This window comes from Anarhichas minor, unplaced genomic scaffold (genome assembly GCF_050575085.1).
Source record: "Anarhichas minor isolate MPS153535 unplaced genomic scaffold, ASM5057508v1 ptg000002l, whole genome shotgun sequence".
NCBI classification, from domain to species: Eukaryota; Metazoa; Chordata; class Actinopteri; order Perciformes; family Anarhichadidae; genus Anarhichas; species Anarhichas minor.
Window position 1 is genome coordinate 1,204,300 of NW_027466448.1, and position 25,749 is coordinate 1,230,048.

A 25,749-nucleotide genomic window follows, 5' to 3' on the forward strand; every position below is an offset into this window, starting at 1 on the left:
TGACCTAATGCTGCTTGTTGCCCCCACCATGGTGACCATTTACTTTTTATTCATTATCAGTGGATTTTTTACTCTTTTCTGGTTAATTGTGGTGAGACTACACTGAGGAAAGCGGTTGTATATTTATGATTGATTATCAGCTGTGTACAGGCTAGAAATGTCCCTCTATAGAAAAGGAATGTATTGTTAGTTTGCAGTGGTGAATGTAACCACGTACAATTACTTGAGTGCTGCACTTAAGTACAAATTAAGTCTGGTATACATCTGAAATGTGACAAAGAGCCTCGAGTAGACACATTTTTGACTTGGAGGATCATAAGTACACTTTCTCAAGTAATGTACAAATTCAAGGTAGTTCATAATTTGTCATTTTCAGAGGAAAATGTATTCTTTTTACTCCACCACGTTTTCAAATTCGCCATCGCCTTCATGTCCAGTGAAAACCACGTATATCTCCAGATGTTTTGATGTTGAATGTTTGAGATAAATGTGTTTTTATATCTTATTAAATAACTCAACCTCACTCGTGCTAACGAGGCTCTTCTTCTGCCAAAAATGCTGAAAAACGCTCCCAGTGAGGAGATGATACTTATAGAGCCTCACTATCTGCACCATTTTAACATCAAAGAGCCTCACTATCGGCACCATTTTAACACCAAAGAGCCTCGCTATCGGCACCATTTTAACATTAAAGAGCCTCGCTATCGGCACCATTTTAACATTAAAGAGCCTCGCTATCGGCACCATTTTAACACCAAAGAGCCTCGCTATCGGCACCATTTTAACACCAAAGAGCCTCGCTATCGGCACCATTTTAACATTAAAGAGCCTCGCTATCGGCACCATTTTAACACCAAAGAGCCTCGCTATCGGCACCATTTTAACACCAAAGAGCTTCACTATCGGCACCATTTATTAATGCCAATCAACAGGCGGAGAGGCCCCGCTCTGTTGCTAGGAGACTGGAGAGGATAGTTTCAATTGGTCCCAGCGAGACTCTGCTTGGTCTGACATCACTGGCCGCTGGAGTAACTGACCATGAGAGCAATCAGTCATGTTTCAGCTTGATGAATTAAGCTTATATTTTTATATATATCGATCAAAATAGCTATTGGACTTTTGCATCGTGATCACAGACTGACGGCTGTTCAATCAAAACACAATCACCAGAAGAGTCTGCTGCACATCAAGAGAAGACATGCTAACATGATAATACTGCTTATTAAAATGGAAATGCACCTAAAGAATTAGATGAAGTAAACTGTTGTTTTCACCAGATTCTTTCTTCCAGTGCTTCAGTCAGAAGCGTTTTATTGTGAAAAAGGTTTGGCCTTTCAAGGTAAAACACCTAATTGCTATTGGCCGTTTCGTTTCGCTGTGACATTTATGAAAACTTTATGGACAGCAATCTCACCAGCTTGTGACATTTTAAGATTCCCTTTTAAAGCTGTGAATATGAAGGTTTTCTACTTTACGGGCCACGGGACTTTAAAATGAAAACAACAACAACCACAGAGTCTGGATGGAAGGGATGAAAGAGCAATGAGAGAAGAGAGAGCGAGGGTGTTTTCATCCTGTAAGGAAAGGTCATAAATATGATGCATCATGATAGAGACCGAGGTCTCTTCACAGCTTGTTGAACTCTGCCGCTAATTGAAATGATGAAATAACAAACGCATGTTCAGACTCTAGCAGAAGTGTGATGTACTACTTGGCTTATGTTTGATTTGGACGTGTGAAAGAAGATATCAGTTCCAATTTATTGAAAACCATTGACAGTGAACACTCAACTAGCAGAAGAAGAAGAACTTCCAAACAAAGTAAAAGTACTCGTTTGTGTGTTTTAGGATACTGAAATATTAAATTTGTCATTTTTGCATATTTTAAATTGTTCTACTTTCTACAGTGGTGGAGAAAGTATTCATACATTTTACTTAAGCAAAAGTAGCAGTACTGCTCTGTTAAAATGCTCTGTTAAAAGTCTTGCATTAAAGATTTAATTCGTAAAAATACTTCATAAATACTACAGAGAGTTACGTTGTGTATTATGAGTTATATATGTGGTTTTACCAGTATAATTACGTAAGTCATGGTGCATTAATCTCTGACATGAATTAGAAACAGAGCAGCTGAAACAATAACATGCCAATAATGTTCTTGGTCGTCTAATTTCAAGGATCCAAAGACGATTTATTGTCATTACTCAACACAACAAAGTGCAGATTGCTACACAAGAAAAACATGACAAACAAAGCAAAAACAAGTGCGTTTTCTATATTTGAAAAACAAATCTCTGGACAGATAATGTGGCGGATATGTTAACGTTAAAAGGGAAACATCGGGTGGTGAACTCGGCTCAGAGCTATCTGTGTTAGCTTAGCTTCTATCTCTCCTCCTGGTTGCAGTTGACTCCACTATTGGTGGCGTTACATCCAACCCCCACGCCTCCTTCTCCGATGGTGATGAGTGTATTATGGCATTTGCTATAAATGCTCCAGTAATAAAGACAAAAAGATAAAAAATGATGATTAAAAATGCAGTGAAATTGATGGGAGCTACCGGCAGCTGAGCACGTTAACAGCGTCAGTAAATACCTTTTAAACTTCATTTGCATTCTTCTCTGCTTTAAAGCCACCGAGGGCTTTAAATCTGACTGCAGATCAGTAGTTTGGGGCTACTTGTGTTGTGGGGCAGGTGGACCGCTCTCCCTGCAGTCACCCCACTGATCCTTCATTTGCATACTGGATCAGATTATCATTACATTATGTATTCCAAGGGCAAGCCGGAGCGTGATGGATGATTGGTGCAGTCGAGTAATCTTCACCAAGGTGCTTTGTCCAACCTCGTATTTCTGCCACGTTATACAAAATAAAAAAATCAACCCGAGAGCTGCAGTGATGTACTGCTCTGCTGCTCCAGGGTCAGACTCTGTCCACAGATGGAATTAATATCTAAAATATTATTCTCTAAATCTAATTATCACGCTGTAGATTTGTTTTTAGTCCTGTTTATTTTATTTATTTAACTCTTTTTAAATACTTTATTTAAATTGTAGATTTACACATAGATGTTCCTAGTTCTAACATTCTTACAATATTTATATAATGAGAAAAAAATGATAAACAAGAAGGTAGGAGGTAGGAAGGAGCCATAACGTATAAAGAGGGAAGCAAACACAAATATATATATATATATATATATATATATATGAATCCCTACATACAGAAACTCAAAAACGATCAATTGTTTTTTATGGAGTTATTGACAATAGAATAAATATAGAATATCATATAAAAAAATGGCACATATAAGAATAAAATGAAATAAATAGTACTAGTGCTAAACACAATGCTAACATAGCGTTAAAATGACGTCAACTCGCTGATAATTCATCTGACATCTGATATCCTGTGACAAACCACCTCTGCAGTTCCCATAATAGATAAACGGAGTGGATGTGGCAGCAGGAGTGGAATAACAGGCCGGACCGCTGCCGCTTATGTGTGATGGAAGGTGATAACATTTATCTGCCTGTTACACAGATGGAGTCACAGAAATAAGCTGCTGTCTGGTTACAGGATATCTTCTGATTGACGTAGAAACCGGCTCGTTGTGCCCGTGTGGTCCCAAAGAAAAAGCCTGAAGTAGTGCTGGCATGTGGGATTAAGTGCACAGAGATTGAGCATGATACGTGTGTGAGTGACGGAATGATGCCGGTGAGACGTCGGCTCCTTTAGATGTGAATCACAAGATCACCTGCTGCTTGAGCTGCAAGAAACAACAGACTGAGCTCAGAAGAACCTCTCGTCCGTAAACATTGTGCTGGGAATTTGTGTTGCAATAACGTGGTAATATTTAAGCATGTTGGAAAATATTTATTTAAGCCCCCCCGGTGTGTGATGATTCAGATTTTGCCGTAGCTTAAATATTCAAGTCTTGATCAAAAGAAAATCACGTCTTATATCTCGAGATAGTTCTTTAAGAAGATAAAACTATTTTATCCTCAGTGCAGATATGTAGGTGTTGCAGCAGCAGGACAGACATATATTAAGTACATATGTATATATGTATATATATAAGTATATTATCAGTACTTATAGCGAAGTACTGTCTCAAGTGAAGTACATGGTGTGTGTTATGATTAGTAGCAGCAAAGTATAGTACATGTAAGAGTACATCTGCCCTTACTAGATACCAGTTAAAATACACAGATTCAATGATAATATTCCAGAGCTTTGTTTTAAATGGATAGAAGGATAGAATACATATGTATATAAATCTTGATATTGGTTCAGTTCATCTTCATGGCTGCAGTTCACTCATTTTAATTTAACAGTTAAAACATTCACAACAAAAGAAAGACAGATGTGTAGAAATACTAGTGTGAATCAGATGACGTGTCACTATTTAGTCGATGAAAGTCTGCAGTTTGAACCGTATTTCCATCATTTAATGCTCCTTTTGTTTCCTCAACAAAACGTCCTTTTTGTATGAGCTTCCTGTCCATAACGGGCCCCTTGCAACAGACAGGAAGTGGGATCAGGAAAGCTTAAAATTCCTAAATTATCTTTTGCAGGAAGTAAAAGCAGCACTAAGAGGAATGATGACTTCCTCTTTGAGGACATTAATCTGTGAGACGGTTCACCCTCAGAACCAAACTCCGCTTTAGATAAACATCTGTGTCCACATCCTGCTGCTGGACAGATGTGTACGTGACCACGACTGGTGTTGATGAAACTCTTTGATGGTTGATTAGAATCTGGTGAGTAGACCAGAAGTATTCAGATCCTTTACCTCAGTAAAAGTACTTGTGAAAATACTCCACTACAAGTAAAAGTCCTGCATTCGAAACCCGACTCAAGTCCTCTACTCAGACCATGTGGACGTAGTAGTATTCTATTGTTTCTTTATGACTCTTAATATACTTTATCATCTAAAATCCTCAGAGTTTATATAATTAAGAACACAGACTTAGTCCTCTGAAAAAAAAACGAATTTAATTAAAACAAAATGTTGATTCATTAACAAGTTTATAAAACAGTGATTTTAGTTACATAAATAAATCGATCAGTGTATCAAATCTTAGTTTCAACTTCATGAGCATGTCGACACGGTTGTACAATCGTTTACTAACGTAATAAATAAAACGGGAGCATATCTCCAAACAAAGAGCTTCTAACAAGAGACGACACTGAAAAACAGATGAAGTTGAGCTTTAAGCACAGAACACAGTTCAGTTCAGTTCAAAACAATGAACGATACAAAAGAAAGGTTGTAACCAAAGGTGTGTTGGCGTATGAGAAACGTTTGGTAGTTAGAACTCCCATTTGGTTATTTTAAAGCATTAAGACAAGGCAAGAAAGAAGGCTGTTCTTGTGTGAGAGACTCTAGAGAAAAGGTTAAGAGAAAAATAAAAAATGGAAAAGTCAAGACCGACGTTAAAGAGCAACTTTCGTCCTGCACAGTTGGGATGTCAGAAGACACAGAACATGTGACTGGATCACTGCAGGAGGAGACACGGAGGCAGATCCCTCTCGAATACATCGCAGCTGCATTTCTCCGCCGCTTTGCCTCGACAGTCGTCTCTTTCTCTCGACTCCTCCGATCCTCAATACGTGTCTCTGTTCCAGAGAAGACACACTGTGCACGTCCACTTCCTGTCTCGGTTTCTACAGTTCATTACATGTCTGCAGAGCCAAACATGCTCTTCTGTTTGGAATTGGCCCCTGGTGCGATGCAAGGCGAACCTTTTTGAAGTCCTTCTGATATGTTTTGTTTTTTTGTCTGTTTCAAAAATCAAAAAGTACTGCAGCTTCAAGTATTGTGCCTTACATAGAATATTCTTTCATAAATTAGTTAACATATACTTTTTTTTTTCCAATACTCAGACATATACTTTCATATATACACGGGACAATAAAATGCTTTTGTTCTCTCTTTTCGTTTGCTTTTCTTTCTTCTTTTCTTAGAAATCCCTGAGAATGTATGCTGACAGTTTGATTCTGTGTTTCCGTGACAGTAGATGAAGCGCACTGAATGTTTGAGACAACACTGCGAAGCCAAAACAATCAGCCTGAAGATGAAAACAAATATCCGAACCCGGTTAAATGAGTTGTGAACTTCTCTTCGTCTTCACGGATCGGATGGCGAGGACTCGGAGGGGAACGAGTAAAGCTGGATCCTTTAAAAAGAGGTACTTGTCACTTCAGATGGAGTTTTTCTCCATTTGGTTTAAAGCCGTTCGTCTTCTTCTTTGAGGCTGTTGAACGTTAGCTGAGGGAAGTCAGAGGTGCATGGTGGACATTTTGCCACTGGACAATACAGTATAATATACTCAGTGTAAAACTCTTACTCTCTCACTTTCATACATATATAAAGGGAAATACACGAACTTCCACGAATTGACTCCTTCTGCAAACGTAATGTTTTAAACACATCGATCACCTTCCTTTCATGGTTTAACAGTGTTTTCTTTTGCTCCTTCAATTTCAAACTTGTCATTTTTAGGAGAAAATTGACCCTAAAACACATTTTGTATCTTATTCCTGGGACGTCCCGTTAGTCGGTGGTCCTGCTCGGTCCGACTCACAATGAAAAGGAAACATTCACCGTGAATGAATGAGACTTATTCCCCTTCAGGAAATCGTGTTCATCATCACATTCAACCTCGCAGTAGGAATAAGATTTGCATGAATGTTGTTTTAGGAGGATTTTCACTTCAAGTTAGAAAGGATGTACATAAAAAAAAGGGCTATTTTGTTCGTTGGATCAACCAAATCTTTCCCGAACGAGCATCATGAGTTTCTTCTTGCCCTTGTAAATCTGTTTCAGGTTGTCTATGAACTGTGTGAACTGGATGTGTCCGTCGTGCGCCATCAGGAACGTCTCTCTGGCTTTACTGAGGAACTCGATGAACTCGCTGTAGTGCCGCGGGCTGATGTGCGTCAGCCGGGAGTGCGTCGTGTTGATGTAGGCGCCGATCGTGGCGTCCAGCAGCTGCCTGAGCGGAGCCTTGTCCAGAGGCATCAGCTTCCCAGAGTTCCTGCGACTGTGCAGAGCCACCATGCCCGGCGTCGTCAGCGTGCACCGCCGCAATATGTCCGACAAGACGGTGGCGCACTTCACGCTCTTCACCACCAGGGGGATGACCGAGGCCAGTTCGTTCTTCCCCAGCGAGTGGCTGAGCGCACACGCCCACAGCACGTCGTTGATCGCCGGGTGCGTGTCTTGGTTGTAGCTGAGGTTCAGGTGAGTCATGGCTAACGTCGCTAGCTTGTAGGCCCTCATAGGGTACCCGCGGTGCTCCATGTAGCGGGCTATCGTAAACAGCTGCGTGTAGTTCATTCCCGTGGCGGCTGCGTCCAGTACAATCTGATAGGCTGTTTCGAAGGCGATGTGGTCCTTCTCGCAGAGCGTGAGGGCCGAAAGGGCACAGTTTTGGGGGTCCTTCATGGCACACTGCAGGGCCAGGGTGCGGGCCGAGTTGGCCAGGTTCTCCTGCTGGTGGCAGTCCAGATGCAGGCGGACGATGGTGCTGTTGGACATCACGGTGCTCGCCACGACGCTGGTGGCTTCGGTCGGGGTGAAGAGGGTGAACCAGCTCTGCATGATGCTGTCCAACGCAAACACGCCTGGACAGAGAAGAAGAGGAACGTTAGTTTAGGATTAAGATCTTACCGATGGAAACGCTTTCCTCCCCTTTCAAAGTTCATTGTGGTGTTCCACAAGGTTCAATCATAGGAACTCTTCTTTTTCCATTTTATGTATTATATGTTGTAAAAATAGAAAAAAGTCACAGTATAGTATGTCGAAAATATCTCTTTAATTTGCAGTCACACAAATCTAAAACCATGTTTACTCTTTAAATCCTGCAGTCTAGACCAAAATAAATGAATGACAAATAAATGACGTTAAAAATCTTGACTTCCAGCAAAATGACAAAATAAGTCCGACAGTCTTGCAGTGACCTTTTCCCTTGTAATCCGATATTCTATTTCTAATTCTCTGACATTAGAAGGCTCGGCCCCACTGGCACGTTATCAATGAGTCCTTTTAAACCCGGCTCACAGAAACAGGGACTCCTTGTCGCTCCCAAACATTCACAAGAAATCCTCTGGGAGGGTTTTTCCCCCCCGACAGAGCTCCGTCCCTCTGGGCACGACTTCCTGTCCACTTCAGGGAAATACAGCCGCTGGGTTTCAGTATTCAAGTCCCAACAAGAGGTCTACTTAATCAGCCCAAAGCCCACAATCTTCTATAATTACTAGCCTGCCATTCATTCCTTCCCTCTAAAATCCCCATCTCACACAGCTTTACAGCGTTGTTTTTATCGACTCGATCCAAATAAACTAACTATATTTACTTTAGGACATTTTTTGTGGTACTTGTATTTCCAATTAATGCTACTTTATAAATCACTACATTTATTTTACAGCTGCATGTTGTAGTTCTACAAGACCAACTGCTTGAAAAATAACTAAGTTTTAAGGTTAATTAACTTTTCATGGGAAACACAAACTCACCAGCTTCAGTAGCGCAGGTGACCAGCCATCGCACCATCTCTCTCCTCCGCCAGTTCAAGGTAGACAGCGTCATCCTCATCACCTGTGAGAAGCCAGAGATTAGCTCTGAACCGGCTTGATATTAATTCTGATTCCCTGTGTGTGTGTGTGTGTGTGTGTGTGTGTGTATATATATGTGCGTGTGCGTGCGTGCGTTGTTGTCGTTTACCTGGAGACCCAGCTCCAGGGACACTTTGAGCAGCGTGATGTCCGGCAGGCTGTCCATGAGAGTGGCGATTTTGAAGGCGTCCTGGGCCAGTTTGAAGATGTGAGACGAGGAGTGGATGTTCTTCTGGATCGACTCTAACACTGTTTCCAGTTTACGAGCGTCGCCTGGTAACAACAAACAAACAAACACACACACACACACACACACACGCAAAGTCATTGTTACTTTTTAGTCTCGGCTTTAAATTCATCTTTTCCTCTAATATTAATATATATATATACTTTTCATGTCCACACAAATCAATCTTAATATTTTACCTTCAAGGAGATACTTGGGTAGCTTGTAACAGCAACAGTAGCTAGACAGATATGCATATATATATATATATATATATATATATATAAATTATTGTAACTGATTTTCTGTTATTCCTTTTGCTGCTTTGAGGTATTCATTGTGTTCTATGTGATATTAAAAAGGTCTCAAATGAAATGTTCTCTCTGCAGAAACCCTGAATGGTCTGAGCGGTCGCCCACAACAACCTGAACACACTACACGAGTGCGGTTGTTTTGAACAGCGATAAACATTTATGCGCTGAGATGTGGTCGGAAACGTCGTACGAACACGTCTGTTTTGAGCACACATGAAGTCTTAATAAGTGTGTGTGTGTGTGTGTGTGTGTGTGTGTGTGTGTGTGTGTGTGTGTGTGTGTGTGTGTGTGTGTGTGTGTGTGTGTGTGTGTGTGTGTGTGTGTGTGTACCTTTAGCAGCAGTGAGCATGGTGGAGGCCAGTTCACACTGTTGGGTCTCTATGTGGCTGAGGGTGAACCAGCGGGGGAGGCGGTTGGCCACCACGGACACGATGTGGTGAGGCCGAGACAAGTCGCCGGAGGGGGACGTGGACTCCAGGACCGGCAACCTGAGCACGGAGCGAATAAAAGAAATAGTTCTTTATTAGTCGTTACTTCTAGAGAATCAATCAATAGTTTTCCTCCGGCCGTGAACAGGTTTAAAAAGAAGTCCTCTTCTCCCGTTAGATCCTCTTATAGCTGCTGTGAGACCACGTCTCTGTAGTCTGGGATTAAATAGATATATATAAAGATTTACATATCATAAAAATCAAAGGGGTTTCATTTGGCCGAGACGACATAAAGTTCCCGTAACACCCGTGGCGGTCGGGGAGGAAACTAACAGCTTGTATTTATTATTCACACATTTTTATATAAAACTCGTTTTCAGCAGCGTTAAATAATTCAGAGAATATTCCAGTAAAAAGGAGGTGTTGTCACTAAACGGGGCCCGAGATAGATCCGAGATCTAGATCTCTGGATCCACTCACAACCCAAAAGAGACAGCGGAGTTACAGTTACAGGTTCTGTCCGATCCGGAGCAGAAACTCTTTATTTCTGTTCCTCCTCTCATCAGTTAGGAGGACTTCCACACTAAGCTGCACACTTTAAAATGCAGATTTTTGGGCCGTTTTTCTTTCCCAAGAATCGCTTTCTGAGACTGAATATTAAATTATTATATCGGTGTTTCAGTGTGTTCGAGGAAAACTGAAGTTGTGTGGCAGTAAAGTTAATACGGACTCTCTGACGCCTCTATGTTTCTCATTTTAAATGTGAAATCAGCCGAATATGCAGCAGAACTGCTGTCGTTAACATCCATTAATGTGGAGTTTGAAGTACTTTTACTTTTGGTACTTTGAGTATATTTTGATGCCAATACTTTTACAACATTTTGAAGCACTTTACTTGTAACAGTGTTTCTACATTGAGGTAAATGCTATTTGTACTCGAGTCAAACATCCGAGTACGTCTTCCAGCACAGTAAGAGATGAAGATGAAGATTCGTTACAGTGATCATAGAACACAATACTTGACATTTATCTGTCGTCTCTGCACGTTTTAGCCTTTGTGTTAACCTGACGTCTTTAGATTGACGACGGTGTTTAATCAGACATGAGAGCGTCAGATTATCTCATCGAGGTCCTGAATGTGAGCAGATGGAAGCTTTATAAACAGGACGAGTTTCTACTCACCGCATGGCCCTCAGTGCAATTTTGTACGCCAGTTCGGCGTCATGAGGTAGCAGAGAGGTGAAGAGATACTTGGCAAAGGTGTGCATGGGGACACTTTCTCTGTAGAGCAACTCCCCGAGACCGCTGTAGGGACCAGCTGGAAGAAACAAGGACAGGAAACGGTTAACGGAGGACTCCCGTATATGACCGGACGCTGACCTTCTGCGCTGGATTATTTCCCAGGCCGGTTTAAACAGTTTGACTCAGCGGAGTATCAGGATGACGATCGCTTTGTTAGTCAAACGTTCTGAGACTTCCTGAAACACGCGAGGACGACGCGCAGAGACAAACCACAAGAATCAGACGAGTTTAAGAGTCGACGGCTTCGTGGAAAAGATATCAAGACGGATCTACTTTACTTCTCTGTGCAACAAAAAGGAATGAATTACTTTCATTACTGCTTTTCTTTAAAGCAGTCGTTTGATCTCAAGAGACGTCAGCATTATAAAGGATGACACTGCTGTTGATCTACCTTTTTTAATCTTTATGTGAAACCAACAATGTGTTAGTGCGTCTCTAAACACCAACGAGAGACTTATTGGTTCTTTCTGAGGACGTAAACCTTTAAAGGAGGGTCACAAATGTATAGTTTCATCATAAACAAAAGCTCAATAATCTCCTAAAACAGCTGATCACTGTAGTTTATAGGGCATTTATTGGGGGCGTAGGAAAAGGAGGGAGAGGCAATAAGCAGCTGAAATATATGAAACTATTTGAAGTTTTAAGATAAAGCATCGTTTTCCATCACAGATGTTGCACATCATTACAAATTTAGAAAATGTGGCGTTTAATGAAGCATCACAGGTTCAAAGGATCAGTCTGGTGTTATTTTATATCTTTAATATCGTCAACAAATCCCATTAAAAAGGACCAACGATGTGTAATTACGTCTCTAAAAAAATCCCCTCACAAATATACAGTCTCATTTTCTCATTGACGTCTAATTTCTCCAAAACAAACCGGAGGAAATGGAGCATTTGTTGGGGACTATTTTCAGTGGCGGATTAATCCACATTTGGTGCTTTCGTGAGTATTAATACAACGCGCGTGTGTTGATGGTGATGGAGGATCAGTGATGTGTGTTAACAGGAACAACAGATATCAGATTATTGATCAATTTGTTGTTGATTTTGATCTTTTCCTCAGATTTGTTGACAATAAGATAATAAAACTTCCTGTTGTGCCTCCACTCCACATAAGGTCACAATGTGAGCGGCTCAATCATCAGAGGGTTTGGAGAGAAGAAGGCCTTGAACCACGATGAGGAGCAACACACACACACACACAACAAACAATGCAAACAATACACTCACACGTGAATACAGAAGTACAAAGTGTAAAGGTACACAGAGTTGACACATAAAAGCACAAAGAGCTGCTTGTGGTTCAGGGTGTGTACATGTGTGTACATGTGTGTACATGATGTGTGTACATGATGTGCGTACATGATGTGTGTACATGATGTGCGTACATGATGTGCGTCGCTCCTGCGTTTGGAAACATTTAAAGGAACAGTTCATCACAAAGGTGGCTTTCGTTGAGTCTCTTTTCTAAAATAAATGATTATATAATGCTCGGGAGGGTCTTGCTTTTATAAAATTAAACGTGGGATTAATTTGTGCCGTCTCTAGCTTCATATTTAGACAAACATGAGAGAATCAATCGTCTGATTTAAACTCAAGAAAGTGAATAAACACATTTCCCAAAGTACCAAAGTATTCCTTTAAATGTTAACAGCCTGCTAACACGCTAAACTAAGATGCTGAGCATGGTAAATATTGCACCAGCGTGTTAGCCTTTAGCACACGTGCAGCATTTTTGCTTCAGTTAAGAAGGATTGCAGCAAAGGATTATTTTCCATATTGATTGTTTGGTTTACAAAATGTCCAGAAATTATGTAAAAACACTCCCGCAGAATGTTCAGATGTGTTAACAGTGAAAACCAAAACATATAGAATTTAATATGAGAAGAAGAAAAGCAGCTCTTCATCCTTTTAAACACGCTGCCGTTGACTCACCCTCGAGCAGGAAGCCGGCTTGTTTCCTGAAGATCTTCACCAGCGCGTCGTCCGGGTCGACCTCCTGAAGCTTGGCCAGTAGCTGCTCCTCGTTGCGACACACTTTCTCCTGAGCGTACAGGCCGTCCGGCATCACCCTCTGCTGGCCTAAGCCAATCAGAGCCGTCTCCACGGCCAGCGACGCGAACGACTCGCCCTCCTCCAGGAAATGCTGAGCCGGCAAAACGGGATGCTCCGTCCTCCTACACGAACCTGGTGAGCCTGAGGGGGGGAGGGTGAGAGATGACTTAGATGGGAGGGGGGGGTGAAGATGTTCCCTTTGGGCTGAGCCGAGTATTGATAAACCTATTGATCCATTTGTTCCTTCTGGTGTTCTCTTTTCAGAGAATATGTATCCTCCCGAGGACGGGGATCATGTGTTTTAACGGCTTTATGAGGTCTTGGCCGACGTCGCTGTTCGTCCCGGGAGGGTCAACGGTGCCCAATGACTACACACATTATATATATATATATAGATAGATATATATATCTATATATATATATAGATATATATCATGGAAGTCCTAGTTGCAAACTTTCAGGACGAGAGAAACAACCTGAAACCAGAACAACCTCTCTGGTCCTCTCTGGCTGCAGTTAGTTGAAATCCGTCTCCCTTCTGCATAATTAATGCGTTTTAATTGGAGTGTTTTTCCTGCTGCATTCCTTATTCATGAGCTGTTATTGGAGGATGACTGCGGGCCAATCAGCACGTCCTGTGTCATCGGCGCTGATTGCAACCTGAGGGCCTGCAGCTCCGACAGGAAGACGCAATCACTGCAGTCGTGTGTGTTTGTGTACTTTATCAAAGTACTTGAGTACTGTCCTTTCGGGCAGTTTTGAGGTACTTTACTTGAGTGTTTTCATTTTCTGCTACACAACATCTGAGAGGGAAATATTGTACTTTTTAGAGCAAATAGATTCAGACTAAAAACACGTTGTTGAAAAATGAATCCAGCGGTTCCCAAACTTTTTGTCTTGTGACGTTTTATATTTAAATAATCAGGGTGGAGTTTGGGCTCCTTGTCAGAAGGAAAGTTTTATTTAAATAACTTTTCGATGCCTTAAGAGGTGAAATTATCACAAATATATAGACAGAAAAGTCAGAAAAACTTCTTCTCCTCTTCTCCCATTAATCCTCTCAGGACCCCTCAGATTGATCTGGCGACCCTTCAGAAGGGCCCGACCCCTATGTTGGAAACTTAACAGCAACAAGTTGCTCTAAAATTAATTCATCAATAATGTAAAACAATGTCCCACAAAATCAGATCTCAGTCAGTTATTCTCCCTTCTGTTGATAATACTTCTAAATGAACCACTTTCATTTGTAATAAAGTACTTTTACATTGTTTTATTTGTACTTTTACTTCAATAAAAAAAAATAACTACTTCCTCCAGCTCCGTGTATTTGTATGTGCGTACCTGAGAAGTCGAGCCGAGCGGCGTCTCCGTCCTCGCCGCCCCGTCCCGTCTCCGTCAGGGTGCTGAACAGGGTCCCGATGGGGTCCAGAGGGTGGCCCACCCAGCCCTCCAGGTTGGTCACTGACGTCACGCCTTTATGGAGCAGCTCTGCAACAACAAACACAAACTATTGATTCATATTCATAATCATAATCAATGCTCAGGAGTCAAACTAATTACATTGAACAGTGCAATTTAATACCCTGTGATACTGGTCATTATTATAAGAAGTATTTATGAAGTACAAACATGTATTGATATATTTGTCAGGACTTCCCCCAGCTGTAAATAACAATATTATTATCAGTAATATAATTAAGTCAATTAACATGAACTGGACCCAGATAAGTGGCAGAAAATGAATGGCTGGATAAACCAATTAAAAGATAATAAAATTGAATTAATTCCTCCCGACAGTCGACAAACAAACACCAAAAAATAAAATGTAAAACTAACTGTATTTTTCATGAGCCTCATTTAGACGTAACAAACGTGACTCTGAGGCAGAAACGGACCTTTTTTGTGCGTGCGGAAGAACTCCATCTGTTTCTGCTGCTGCCTCCTCAGTGTGTTCACGATGGAGATGGCGAGCCGGAGCGCCTCCAAAGGGTAACCGTGTGACCGCAGAGCGTCCACTCGGGCGCACGCCGTCGGGACGTGTTCTGAGGAGGAGGAGGAGGAGAAAGAGAAGGAGGAGGAGAAGAAGAAGAGGTTTAGATGTCGACCTCTTATTAATTAAACTCCTCTAGTCTCCACCAGGTGTGCCGGCTCTCTCACCGTGCCACAGGGGCCACCCTCGGCCGTCGAACAGGGAGCTGCTGAGGTTCTCGTGGTGGCAGTAGTTGGCGTAGTGGTCCTCGGTGATGATGTGCTGCAGGTGGGGGTCCTGCCAGTGCAGGTCGCAGGCCTCGATCGCCCTCGTGAACACCGTCCGGTGAGGCCGAGTGAGCGAGTCTGTGAGACACGAACACACATCGGGTCATTAAAACGGGCAAAGATGCTGAGTGAGGGGAAAGGGACAGGTGCATGCTGGGACGTTAACTCAACATAACTCAGTCAAACATGAACACACAGATATGACACACATATCCGTAGATTCAGTGCATCTTACACTTTCCATCACAAATAAATGTCAATAAATCCGCTCAGACACTTCTTATAGCTCCAGAACTTCCCTGAGAATCATCATGTTTTGAAGATTCCTTCAGTATAAGTGATCCAGTGATAGGTGTCCGTACATCAGGTGGTGCTCTGCAAACAGGAACTGCTGATTCGGCATATTTTTAATGTTGCCACAATGTAAACAAATATAGGCTCAAATTGTAGCCTGCAGCATAACTCACAGATAACATTATACGTCCTGCTGAAGCTCTGAAAACCTTAAATAAAAGCAACACAAAGACACATAATATCTATATATCTTCATGTGTAGATATTTTGGGGCCCACAGTGTCGGGCTGCTGTAGCAGGATAAATAAATAAATAAATAAATGTCGATAACGCATCAAAACCAGGAGCCATTACGGACAGAACGGCAGCAGTAATAACAGCGCCCGTCTTCTCATTGGAAACATTTTTATTACCTCCTCATAGAAACGCTCGTCTGTGTTCTCTGCTGCAGGACCTTAACTGTGTTATTAGACTCATTCTATTAGACACAGTAAAACAGTAATACAGCTCAAAGGCACTGAGGTAGGAGGAGGGAGAGTAGATTAACAGAGGGGGGGGGGGGGGGGGGGACAGAAGACTGAGTGTTAATACAGAGGAGGAGGAGGAGGAGGAAGAGGAGGAGGAGATGCTGCAGGAGAGAAGAGAAATAAACCTTCAGATGTAAATGTATATATAATATAGATATAAAGGGCTCACCTGGGTTACCTGGAGGACCTTGCGGCAGAGCGTTGGTCAGGTTGGTCAGCTCGCTGCCGTGGTTCCCGTCCTCCAGAGGACAAACGTCCACACCGTTCCACCGGCGGAGCTGACGGAGCCAGAAGCCCTTCTGCTCCGGTTTATAGTGAGGGTTCAACACGATGCACATCCACAGGGCTCCTGCACACACACACACACACACACACACACACACACACACACAACCATAAAATGAGTTACTCCGCGTCATTCTCACCTCTTAGAAATAGTAAAGTAGAGCTGAATAATGCTGAATTAAATTAATAAAAGGACTGATTTCTGCAGCTTCTATTATCGTTTGGTCTGTTTATGTCAGAAAAAGGTGAAAAATGTCTAAAACACTCAGATATATATTCAGTTTACTGTAATGTGAGTCAACAAAAAGCTTATAATTCTCACGTTTCAGAAGCGTGAACCATAAGATAAATAAAATATAGTGCAAAACCCCAATTAGTTTGTTTACAATGACGTATAACCGAGCAGCCAGTCGTCACATTGAAGACGATGAAACACAGAATACTAAATAAATCAATCTGTGAAACAATAAATCAAACGTGAGATCATCGGCATCGATGATTAAAGACGTGAAGACACTGGACACCAGTTAGAGAAGGAAACCACACAAAGAGGAAGAAGACTGAACAATGGAACCGTTAAAGGATAAATAGCAGACGACAGATGACAAAATGAAACAGGAGGAAAAAAGAAAGGAAGTGAGGAAAAAAAATAGGGAGGACAGCGGAGGAGAGGGGGGAGTGAAAGTAGGAGGGAGGCTAAGGATGGGGGGAGGGGACAGGAGAGGAGAAAGGAGAGAGGAGAGGAGAGGCTTTATCCTCCGTCTCTTTGTTACGGCTGCTTCAAGGACAACAACGAGGAGGGAAAACAGAGCGCCGAGAGAAAATGATGTCAGACGTGAAGAGTGACGAAATGCAAAGCAAGAACCTACAACAGAGAGTGTGTGTGTGTGTGTGTGTGTGTGTGTTTTACATGTTGCATCACAGTTTTGGTTGTGAGCGAAGCTCGACTTCTATTTTCATGATCGATTTTGATCACAAACAAATAAGCTAAAGTCACTACAATAATAATCATCATCGTCAGATTAGCTAATTTGTGTTGATTAACCGCTTAACAAAAAGCAGCATAAAATGGACAAATATAAATACACGTACCTAGAACGTTTGTTCTTTAACGGACGCTAGCGGCCTCTCAATGAAAACAGAACTAAAATCTAAAATCCAGTTAATAAGTTAAAAACCACCAAGATCGAAAAAGTGTGTCTCAAAACTGGATATAAAGTCAAAGAGGACATGACGCAACCGACAGGCGACCGAATGAAACGCACCTTGATTAAAATGACAGATGTTGTCGTTTTCAGACATTTTATTTTAATTTACTTTTTTTACCTTTATTTTCCCAGATGTAGTAGTTTGATTTTAGACATTTAAATCAGAAGAATTGACATATTGACTGGTTGAAGTCACAAAATAAACTGCTGTGAGTGTGTGTGTGTGTGTGTGTGTGTGTGTGGCTGTGAGTGTGTGTGTGTGTGTGTGGCTGTGAGTGTGTGTGTGGCTGTGAGTGTGTGTGTGTGTGGCTGTGAGTGTGTGTGTGTGTGTGGCTGTGAGTGTGTGTGTGTGTGTGGCTGTGAGTGTGTGTGTGTGTGTCTGTGAATGTGTGTGCGTGTGTGTGGCTGTGAGTGTGTGTGTGTGTGTGGCTGTGAGTGTGTGGCTGTGAGTGTGTGTGTGTGTGTGTGTCTGTGAATGTGTGTGTGTGTGTGTGTGGCTGTGAGTGTGTGTGTGTGTGTGGCTGTGAGTGTGTGTGTGTGTGTGTCTGTGAATGTGTGTGTGTGTGTGTGTCTGTGAATGTGTGTGAGTGTGTCTGTGAGTGTGTGTGAGTGTGTGTGTGAGTGTGAATGTGTGTGAGTGTGAGTGTGTCTGTGAATGTGTGTGAGTGTGAGTGTGTCTGTGAATGTGTGTGTGTGTGAGTGTGTCTGTGAGTGTGTGAGTGTGAGTGTGTCTGTGAATGTGTGTGTGTGTGAGTGTGTCTGTGAGTGTGTGTGAGTGTGTGTGTGTCTGTGAATGTGTGTGAGTGTGAGTGTGTGTGTGTGTCTGTGAGTGTGTCTGTGAATGTGTGTGTGTGTGTGTGTGTCTGTGAGTGTGTGTGAGTGTGTGTGTGTCTGTGAATGTGTGTGAGTGTGAGTGTGTCTGTGAATGTGTGTGTGTGTGAGTGTGTCTGTGAATGTGTGTGAGTGTGAGTGTGTCTGTGAATGTGTGTGTGTGTGAGTGTGTCTGTGAATGTGTGTGAGTGTGAGTGTGTCTGTGAATGTGTGTGTGTGTGAGTGTGTCTGTGAGTGTGTGTGAGTGTGTGTGTGTCTGTGAATGTGTGTGAGTGTGAGTGTGTCTGTGAATGTGTGTGAGTGTGTGTGTGTCTGTGAATGTGTGTGAGTGTGAGTGTGTCTGTGAATGTGTGTGAGTGTGTGTGTGTCTGTGAATGTGTGTGAGTGTGAGTGTGTCTGTGAATGTGTGTGAGTGTGTGTGTGTCTGTGAATGTGTGTGAGTGTGAGTGTGTCTGTGAATGTGTGTGTGTGTGAGTGTGTCTGTGAGTGTGTGTGTGCGCGTTACCTAGTTCATCCCACAGCTGCCTGTACTTGTCAGTCATGGTGGTTCCCTGTTGCCTCCACAGTGCCAGTCTGGGGTCGCCCATGAACTGCTCTGTGATCAGTGTCAACATGCGAGCTCCGTTGGAGTCCCTCATCTTCAGCATCTCCCTCACCTGCGGAGACATTTGAGGTGCATTGTGGGTAATCGTAGCACGATGACGCGTGTGTGTGTGTGTGTGTGGGTGACTCTGTTACCTTGCTGAACAGTAAGTTGAGCTGCTTCCCCGAGCCGTGGTACCCGCCCTGGGAGAGGAAGAGCTTGACCTGCTCCTGAACCTGCTCCTCGTCCAGATGCCAGCAGTTGTCATCGTCCACGCTGGCGCCCGCCGTCGGATCTGGAGCTCCTGCTCAAAGGAAACCAGTCAGTTAGACGCAGACACTCATATTCATTTATCAGTTTATTACATGCAGTGGTGGAAGAAGCACGCTGATCTTATACGTGTGTGAAAAGTAGAAAAACTCACTCTGTTAAAGTCCTGCATTCAAAATATTTAAAAAAATGTACCTAAAAGTACTAAATATGCACGACACTCAATACTAAATTATTGGATTGTAATCATAATTGATGCATTAATGTGTTCATCACCTAATATATTGCTGGGTAGCTTGAGAACAAACAATAAAGTCTTCATCTATGTTAATACATCAGAGATTATTTGATTATATTCTGAATTAATAAACAGAATCTGCAAATTTACTAGTAAAAAAAAACGTTAACAAATAAATGCATTGCAGTAGAATAGAATAAAGCAGCAGAAAATGTAAATACTCAAGTAAAAGTACCTCTAATCTGGACTGAAGTACTAAAAGATTGTTGTATAAATGCAGTGAACAGTAACGGTCTGTTCATGGAGGAGCAGACATGAAACCGCCTCGTCAGCACATAGCTCACATAGCTCACCCTCTGCATGAATGCATTAATGCAGTACTGGTTACCATCAAACACCGATCAATACCATAAACTCTGCAACAATAACCAGCCTGCAACACTTAAATATCACTAAACAATAAAACCCACGGGGTCTAAAAGCAGAGTGGGTTCTATAGGTTTTATGTTTCCAAAGTGGACATAAAAGTACTAAAAGACAATCTAACTGCAATCAAAACAGTTTTAAATGTTCACAACTAATCCAATAATCAATGAATCTTTGCAGCTCCAGCCATAAAACACTAACTATGCCGCAGTAAACAACAACACAGCACAACAATACAAACGCATAAATAGAGTCGCCTCAAAACTTTCCCCACTTCATGCATATGAGTCATCATTTAAGTGTGTGTGTGTGTGTGTGTGTGTGTGTGTGTGTGTGTGTGTGTGTTCCCTCCCGTTCTCCCTAAACAGCTTGTTTTCCCCCCCCGAGTCGTCTCCGAGGACGTCAGCCTCCAGCTGGACCTCCACCGGAGCGAGATGGAGGAAATCTAACACAAGTACCTGCTTCTGCTCGTTGGCGTCTGTACTTCCACACATGTTCGAATCACAAACAACCACCATCATTGACTCACCGTGGACCTGGTTGATCTCAGAGTTCTGCGACAGGATTTCGTCGGCCAGCTTCTGTGCCGTCGGCAGCACCTCGGTGTGGTGCACCGTGATCAGGTACTGAACAAACTTCTGCAGCTGATCTCTGTTCATCTGGAAAAGAGTCTCTGAGATGGGCAGGCGCAGTTTGACCTGCTCGGGCTTCCGTACTCGGTACAGCGACAGCGCCACCACGTGGGCGCAGTAGAAGATGTCTTTGTTGCCGCAGCCGCACGTCACCGCGGTGATTTTGCAGCGGTCGAAGCTGACGCTGACGTTGCAGACGAGCTCGGGCTCCGAGGACGTGGCCGGTTCCCTCACTGTGCCGCTGAGGTGAAATCCTGCAGAGAAATATTCACTGTTAACCGTCTGAAGGTAATGAGACAGTTCACTGGCTAGCTTCTGTACAAAATTAAATTAAAACGCTCACTTTAAACTAAATGTTTTAGCCGACATTTCACTTTTTACGACACTATGGCTGAATTTGTAGTCACGTTTTTGCCAAAATTAGCCATTGTTGGCCAATAGGCACATTTTATACTGTTGTCCCTCAGACCTGATGTTAAATCAGCCAAAAAACAACAAATACAACATTTAAATCTACAAAAGGAGAAAGCAAAACATGAACAGCGGAACATGATCAAAGGCTTAGATGAGTATAAGGCAGCATCATGCAGAGCAGGACGTGTCAAATGCAGACAATCGTCAAAATGTCTTAAAACTTGACATAAAATCCCGTCACATTACAGAAGACGGGTGAAACCGGAAGCTCGCAAACAAAAAGCCGAGCACACGAGAGCAGGCATGCAGTATTCTCTCTCTTTTAGCTCCGTTTTTGGTCTCCACCACCAAATCCTGAGGGAGACATCTGTCTCTTTAGCTGCTGAACGCTCCACGATGTTCACCAGCTCGTCTCTGAATGTGTCTGTCTGCCTTTTGGTGCTGGACAGGAAGTGTACGGGGGATTTTTTGCGCTGAAAACGGCGCTATGAGCAGCAAGAGATAACCAAGAAAGACGCTAGAACGCTCCTCAAAGCTCCCAGTCTACAAACAAACGTCATGTGATCCATCGTTGATATAGGAAAAATATGACTTGAAAGTTCTAGTTGCTAGTAACTAGAGCCAGTGTTTGGTTTGTCCTTTCTGGGCTACTGTAGAAACATGGCAGCCCGCTCCATGAAAAGGTTCCTTCAAAAAAATAACTATTTTCAGATGATTATACACTAAAGAAAACACACTTTACCAACCTATTATATTCCATTTCTACCAACAGATCCCCTAAATGCTACTCTGTCCCTTTAAATGCCAAAGAAAAGAACACTTTAACTACTTTTCTACCTTTGCATCTGTTTCTGATTGATTCTGTGCAGAAACATCAAACCAGATACTCCCGATCACAGCGGCTCGACCCGACTTTGATCCGGTGAGAGACGTGAAAGAAGCAGAGCGACATTTAAGAGAAAGACAGATGAGTGAAAGCACAGGGAGGCGAGACTAAAGCTCCACCAAATATTCTCATTTCCTTTTTCATTTCCCTTCCACAACACCTCCAGTGCTTTCCTTAACCCCGAGGACTGACGGGATCACTTCACCACAAGGCAGCGAGACCCGCTTCAGTACAGTGAACCCCTCACAAGATGAAACCTCCAGGGTTGGTGGAATGTAAACAAAGATGGAGGAGCACTTTTCAATGTGGATTTGACCTGAAATTTGCTTCTTGAAGTCTGATTTCTTGAAGCTCAGGTATCCGAGTCTCCGACAGTAAAATAAACGATGATGAGGATCATTTTCCAATCCAACAGAAACCCTAAAGACTAACTAACATAGATTTGAAAGAACAGAAGCTGCACGTCGGAGCTACGGTATTGTGTCAAACCAGACGGCAAACTGTTTGAGCAAAATACTTCTGTAATGACAAGAAGTAGACAATCTATGTGAGTATGTATCTGACTTGGTTAGTGGGTCACCAGAGATTACAGATGCGTCAGAAGCAGAACTGCTGCAAACGGTGGGAGTTTATCATCCGTGTACGTACATTTAGCAGAATGTGAACGTCTGTGCTGTTTCAGTTTCACTGAAGGGAACATATAGTTCTTTAAGACACAACATACGATACAGTTACTCTGATTAAAACACATGGCTGAGCTGCCACCGTTGGACTAAAGCATTTTAAGGAAAGCAATGCAGCAAGAAGTACTTCTCTTGCATCATGTTGTCACGCAAACTGAGTGACAGAAGACAGAAGACAGACAGCATTATTAGATGTTAGCTTGAACCAAAGAAAATGGAAAACGCTCGATCAAACATCCCGTCTGTGGGGGAGTTTAAACCAACTGGAAGCAGACGGAGAACGACAGCGCACACTCAAACTATAACAGAGCTGAAACTCAGCTTTTCAATCCAATCACTGCGATGGTTTACGCTCGATGACAGAGATGTAAACAGGAAAGCGGCATACGTATAAACTGGTGTATCAAGGTGAGCCTCACACAGAATATACACATGTCAGAAAGTGAACGCAAACAAACAGGTGCACACAATACTAGCAGAGTTGTTCACGCTGGAACATTAGCTGTGAGGTACGGTTTCTCTTCACACACACACACACACACACACACCACAGAGCTGACACATATCAACCCTGCTGGGTGGAAGATGGCTGTAAACAGAGTAGGTGTCTGACTATGTGGTGGAGCTTAAAGTGATCAGAGCTGAGCTAAACACAAAGACGAGACACCATCCGAGAGTGAAACCGACATGTCTGTTCTGCTGCTGCACAAACACTGGATCGCACAAAATCCACATCCTGTCTTTTAAAACACACACACAGAGAAAAGCATGCTGCCCCAGTCATGCCTGGCCCACAGCTGAACTACTGACGTAACAGAAAGAGAGAGTGTGACTCGAGGAAGAGGAGGAGGAGGAGCGCTGTGCTGCTGGAAAAATCGGTATGCCCTCAGCTGAGTGTGTGTGTGTGTGTGTGTGTGTGTGTGTGTGTGTGTGTGCGCTTGGCGGCTAGCCAAAGCCCTGAGCTCAGCATTCTGTAATGCACTTCCTCTCTCCATGTCTGCGCTCCACAGCTTGCATAATACGTCTCTGTGCACTGCGTAGCAACCAAACTTAACTCCTTCACTCCCCAAAAGAAACGCACAGAGTTCACCGAGTTATATTTAAGACTTTATCAGACCTTTGAAAGTCAACGCCGAATGAAAAAGTACGAAAGAAAGATGGAAAACCAGCAGGGACGCAACTATGTATTACTATATCACATTCCCAGCAATATAACAATAATTCCTAATGATATATTTAGTTCAATGTTTGGGGAAATATTGACTTTCGTGCCAGGAGTTATATTACCAGGAACCAGGAGATGAGTTAGCTTAGCTTAGCATAAAGACTGGAAGCAGGGGGAGACAGCTAGCCTGGCAGGAGGTCACTGCATCTAGACAACAAATAGTGCAGCACATATTATTTATACATTTATACTGTGAGCTTCAGAGGTGCTGCTAGAGAAATTTGTTTGGACAGAGCCAGGCTAGCAGTCCCCCCCCCCTGCACGTTTGTAGTCTATATGCTAAGCTAAGCTAACCGGCTGCTGGCTCCAGCTGTAAAACATTACTGTGCAGACATGAGAGTGGCATCAATCTTATCAGCCAACTCTCTGCAAAACAAAACAATCAAGGTAATGTGTTACACAACTAACGTTCTATCTGCAGCAGTGACTGTAGTGTCTGACGGCGCTGACTGAAGCTCCACAAAGAGAGATTGAACAACCTCCTCTAGCAAAATCCAATAGAAACAATCTCACTTCAAGTCTATAAGAAGGTGTAGAACGTCTACTGACAGAGTGCGATCGGCTATGAGAACGTTGAGAGAGAAAATACAGAAAAAGATATATGTAAGTTACATTTTAAATGCTTTTTTAAAGAACCTACATTCACTGCGTTTATCAAACTTCTCAGGCCCTGCAGATAACTCGCCTGGACACACCGCGGTTTAACACTTCACTCCCAATTAAGCCCGAGGTAATCAATTTAAGCTGTCTCTATAGGATTAAGTGAGGCGGCTGTCTCAGTGGGGTGGGTGGGGGGGGTGTTTGCCTGTGAAAGAGCAGCGTCTCAGCTCCCTACAGGGTTCAGCCTGAGGAGACCTTCACGGCTGTGTGTAGCGTCGCCCGCTGAAGCTGTGGCTGCAGGGGGTCATTTCTCAGCTATGTGGCCAAAGCCTTCATTTAACTATCGGCACACAAAAGCCAGATAGACCAACCAACCAAACCCCCCCCCCCCCCACACCTCTACCACGAACCAGTCAGCCATTCAGTCCAAAGCTGGCCAGTCAGGCGGAAGCGAGAGCCTCTCGGCCAAGGTGTGTGTGTGTGTGTGTGTGTGTGTGTGTGTGTGTACTTCTGGCAACAATGGGGGAACCTAATCTGTGACCCGTGGAGATGCAGAGGCACCTGTGGGGCTGTAGGAAGGAGAAGTAAACAACCACTCAATAGTCACGGCGGGCTGATTACCATCTGCATCAGCCTCCAGTTACACAGTGGTGTGGTGGCTACGCTAGTGCTAACCGATTCCTGTGAGGCTAGCACCATCAAAAGAGACGAGAACCGATTGGCCCTTTGATTGGATCATGCACCGCCATGGGAACCAATAAAAACCAATAAAAACCAGTACGGAGGCCAGTCAGCTGCTCTTTGCTAACCGTTAGCAGCCAAAAACTAAGAACAGCCGGCCGGTCAAGCTTCGGTCAACTGGGTCTGAAAGCCGGCAGCTAACAAGGTAAGGGGGGGGGTGTGTGTGTGTGTGTGTGTGTGTGTGTGTGGTAAGGAGCTTGAAGATGCACCTCCATGTGAGCTCAAAATGAGGTCAATGAGGGTTTGTGTTAACTGGGTCAATCTGTGACCCTCTTAAGGAGCCAGCAGCTCCTTTAAGCGTTAACATGCTAATCAACGCTCTGCTGATGTCTTTGTCTGTATGACCAGAAATACACCTGGCAGCACTAATCTTTTTTTTTTTTTTTTTTAAATATAGTTAACAGTGAACTGCTTCTTCTTCCTGCAGTCCGGCCTAGAAATAACAAACTGCACTGAAATACAACACGGAGGAAGGAGTCCTCCTCGACCGAGCCGACTGAAATTCCTCAGCTCGGTCAGAAAAACAAAGAGGGCCGCCCTCACGACACACGAGGCGCTGCGATCGGTCTCGTCACTCGGACAGAATAAACGACTCATAGCGGCAACTAACTGGAAACTCTTTGAGAAGAAGCGCCACCGCACTGAAAGAATGACTCAATAATCAGCTGGTGTTCCTCTCAACAACCACGTCTCAGTGGTTTC

At 43.1% G+C, this 25,749-nt stretch overlaps 1 protein-coding gene across 2 annotated transcripts in view; it reads right to left on the reverse strand.

Annotated features, from left to right (window-relative positions):
- Positions 1 to 4,980: 4,980 nt before the first annotated feature.
- The window catches only part of LOC142972034 (zinc finger SWIM domain-containing protein 6-like), a 35,509-nt gene continuing 14,740 nt past the window's right edge, over positions 4,981 to 25,749 (reverse strand). The window contains exons 2-14 of one of the 2 annotated variants that reach the window (XM_076112933.1): positions 20,396 to 20,752; positions 19,088 to 19,236; positions 18,855 to 19,005; positions 16,204 to 16,374; positions 15,106 to 15,282; positions 14,844 to 14,990; positions 14,290 to 14,436; positions 12,829 to 13,089; positions 10,772 to 10,907; positions 9,492 to 9,649; positions 8,731 to 8,894; positions 8,523 to 8,604; positions 4,981 to 7,631 (exon numbers count right to left, since the gene is read on the reverse strand). In XM_076112933.1, the coding sequence (XP_075969048.1) occupies positions 6,769 to 7,631; positions 8,523 to 8,604; positions 8,731 to 8,894; positions 9,492 to 9,649; positions 10,772 to 10,907; positions 12,829 to 13,089; positions 14,290 to 14,436; positions 14,844 to 14,990; positions 15,106 to 15,282; positions 16,204 to 16,374; positions 18,855 to 19,005; positions 19,088 to 19,236; positions 20,396 to 20,752 (2,963 nt within the window). In that variant the 3' untranslated portion in view covers positions 4,981 to 6,768. Of the gene's footprint in view, positions 7,632 to 8,522; positions 8,605 to 8,730; positions 8,895 to 9,491; positions 9,650 to 10,771; positions 10,908 to 12,828; positions 13,090 to 14,289; positions 14,437 to 14,843; positions 14,991 to 15,105; positions 15,283 to 16,194; positions 16,375 to 18,854; positions 19,006 to 19,087; positions 19,237 to 20,395; positions 20,753 to 25,749 lie in introns of both variants that reach the window. The other variant, XM_076112861.1, reaches the window with a different exon arrangement.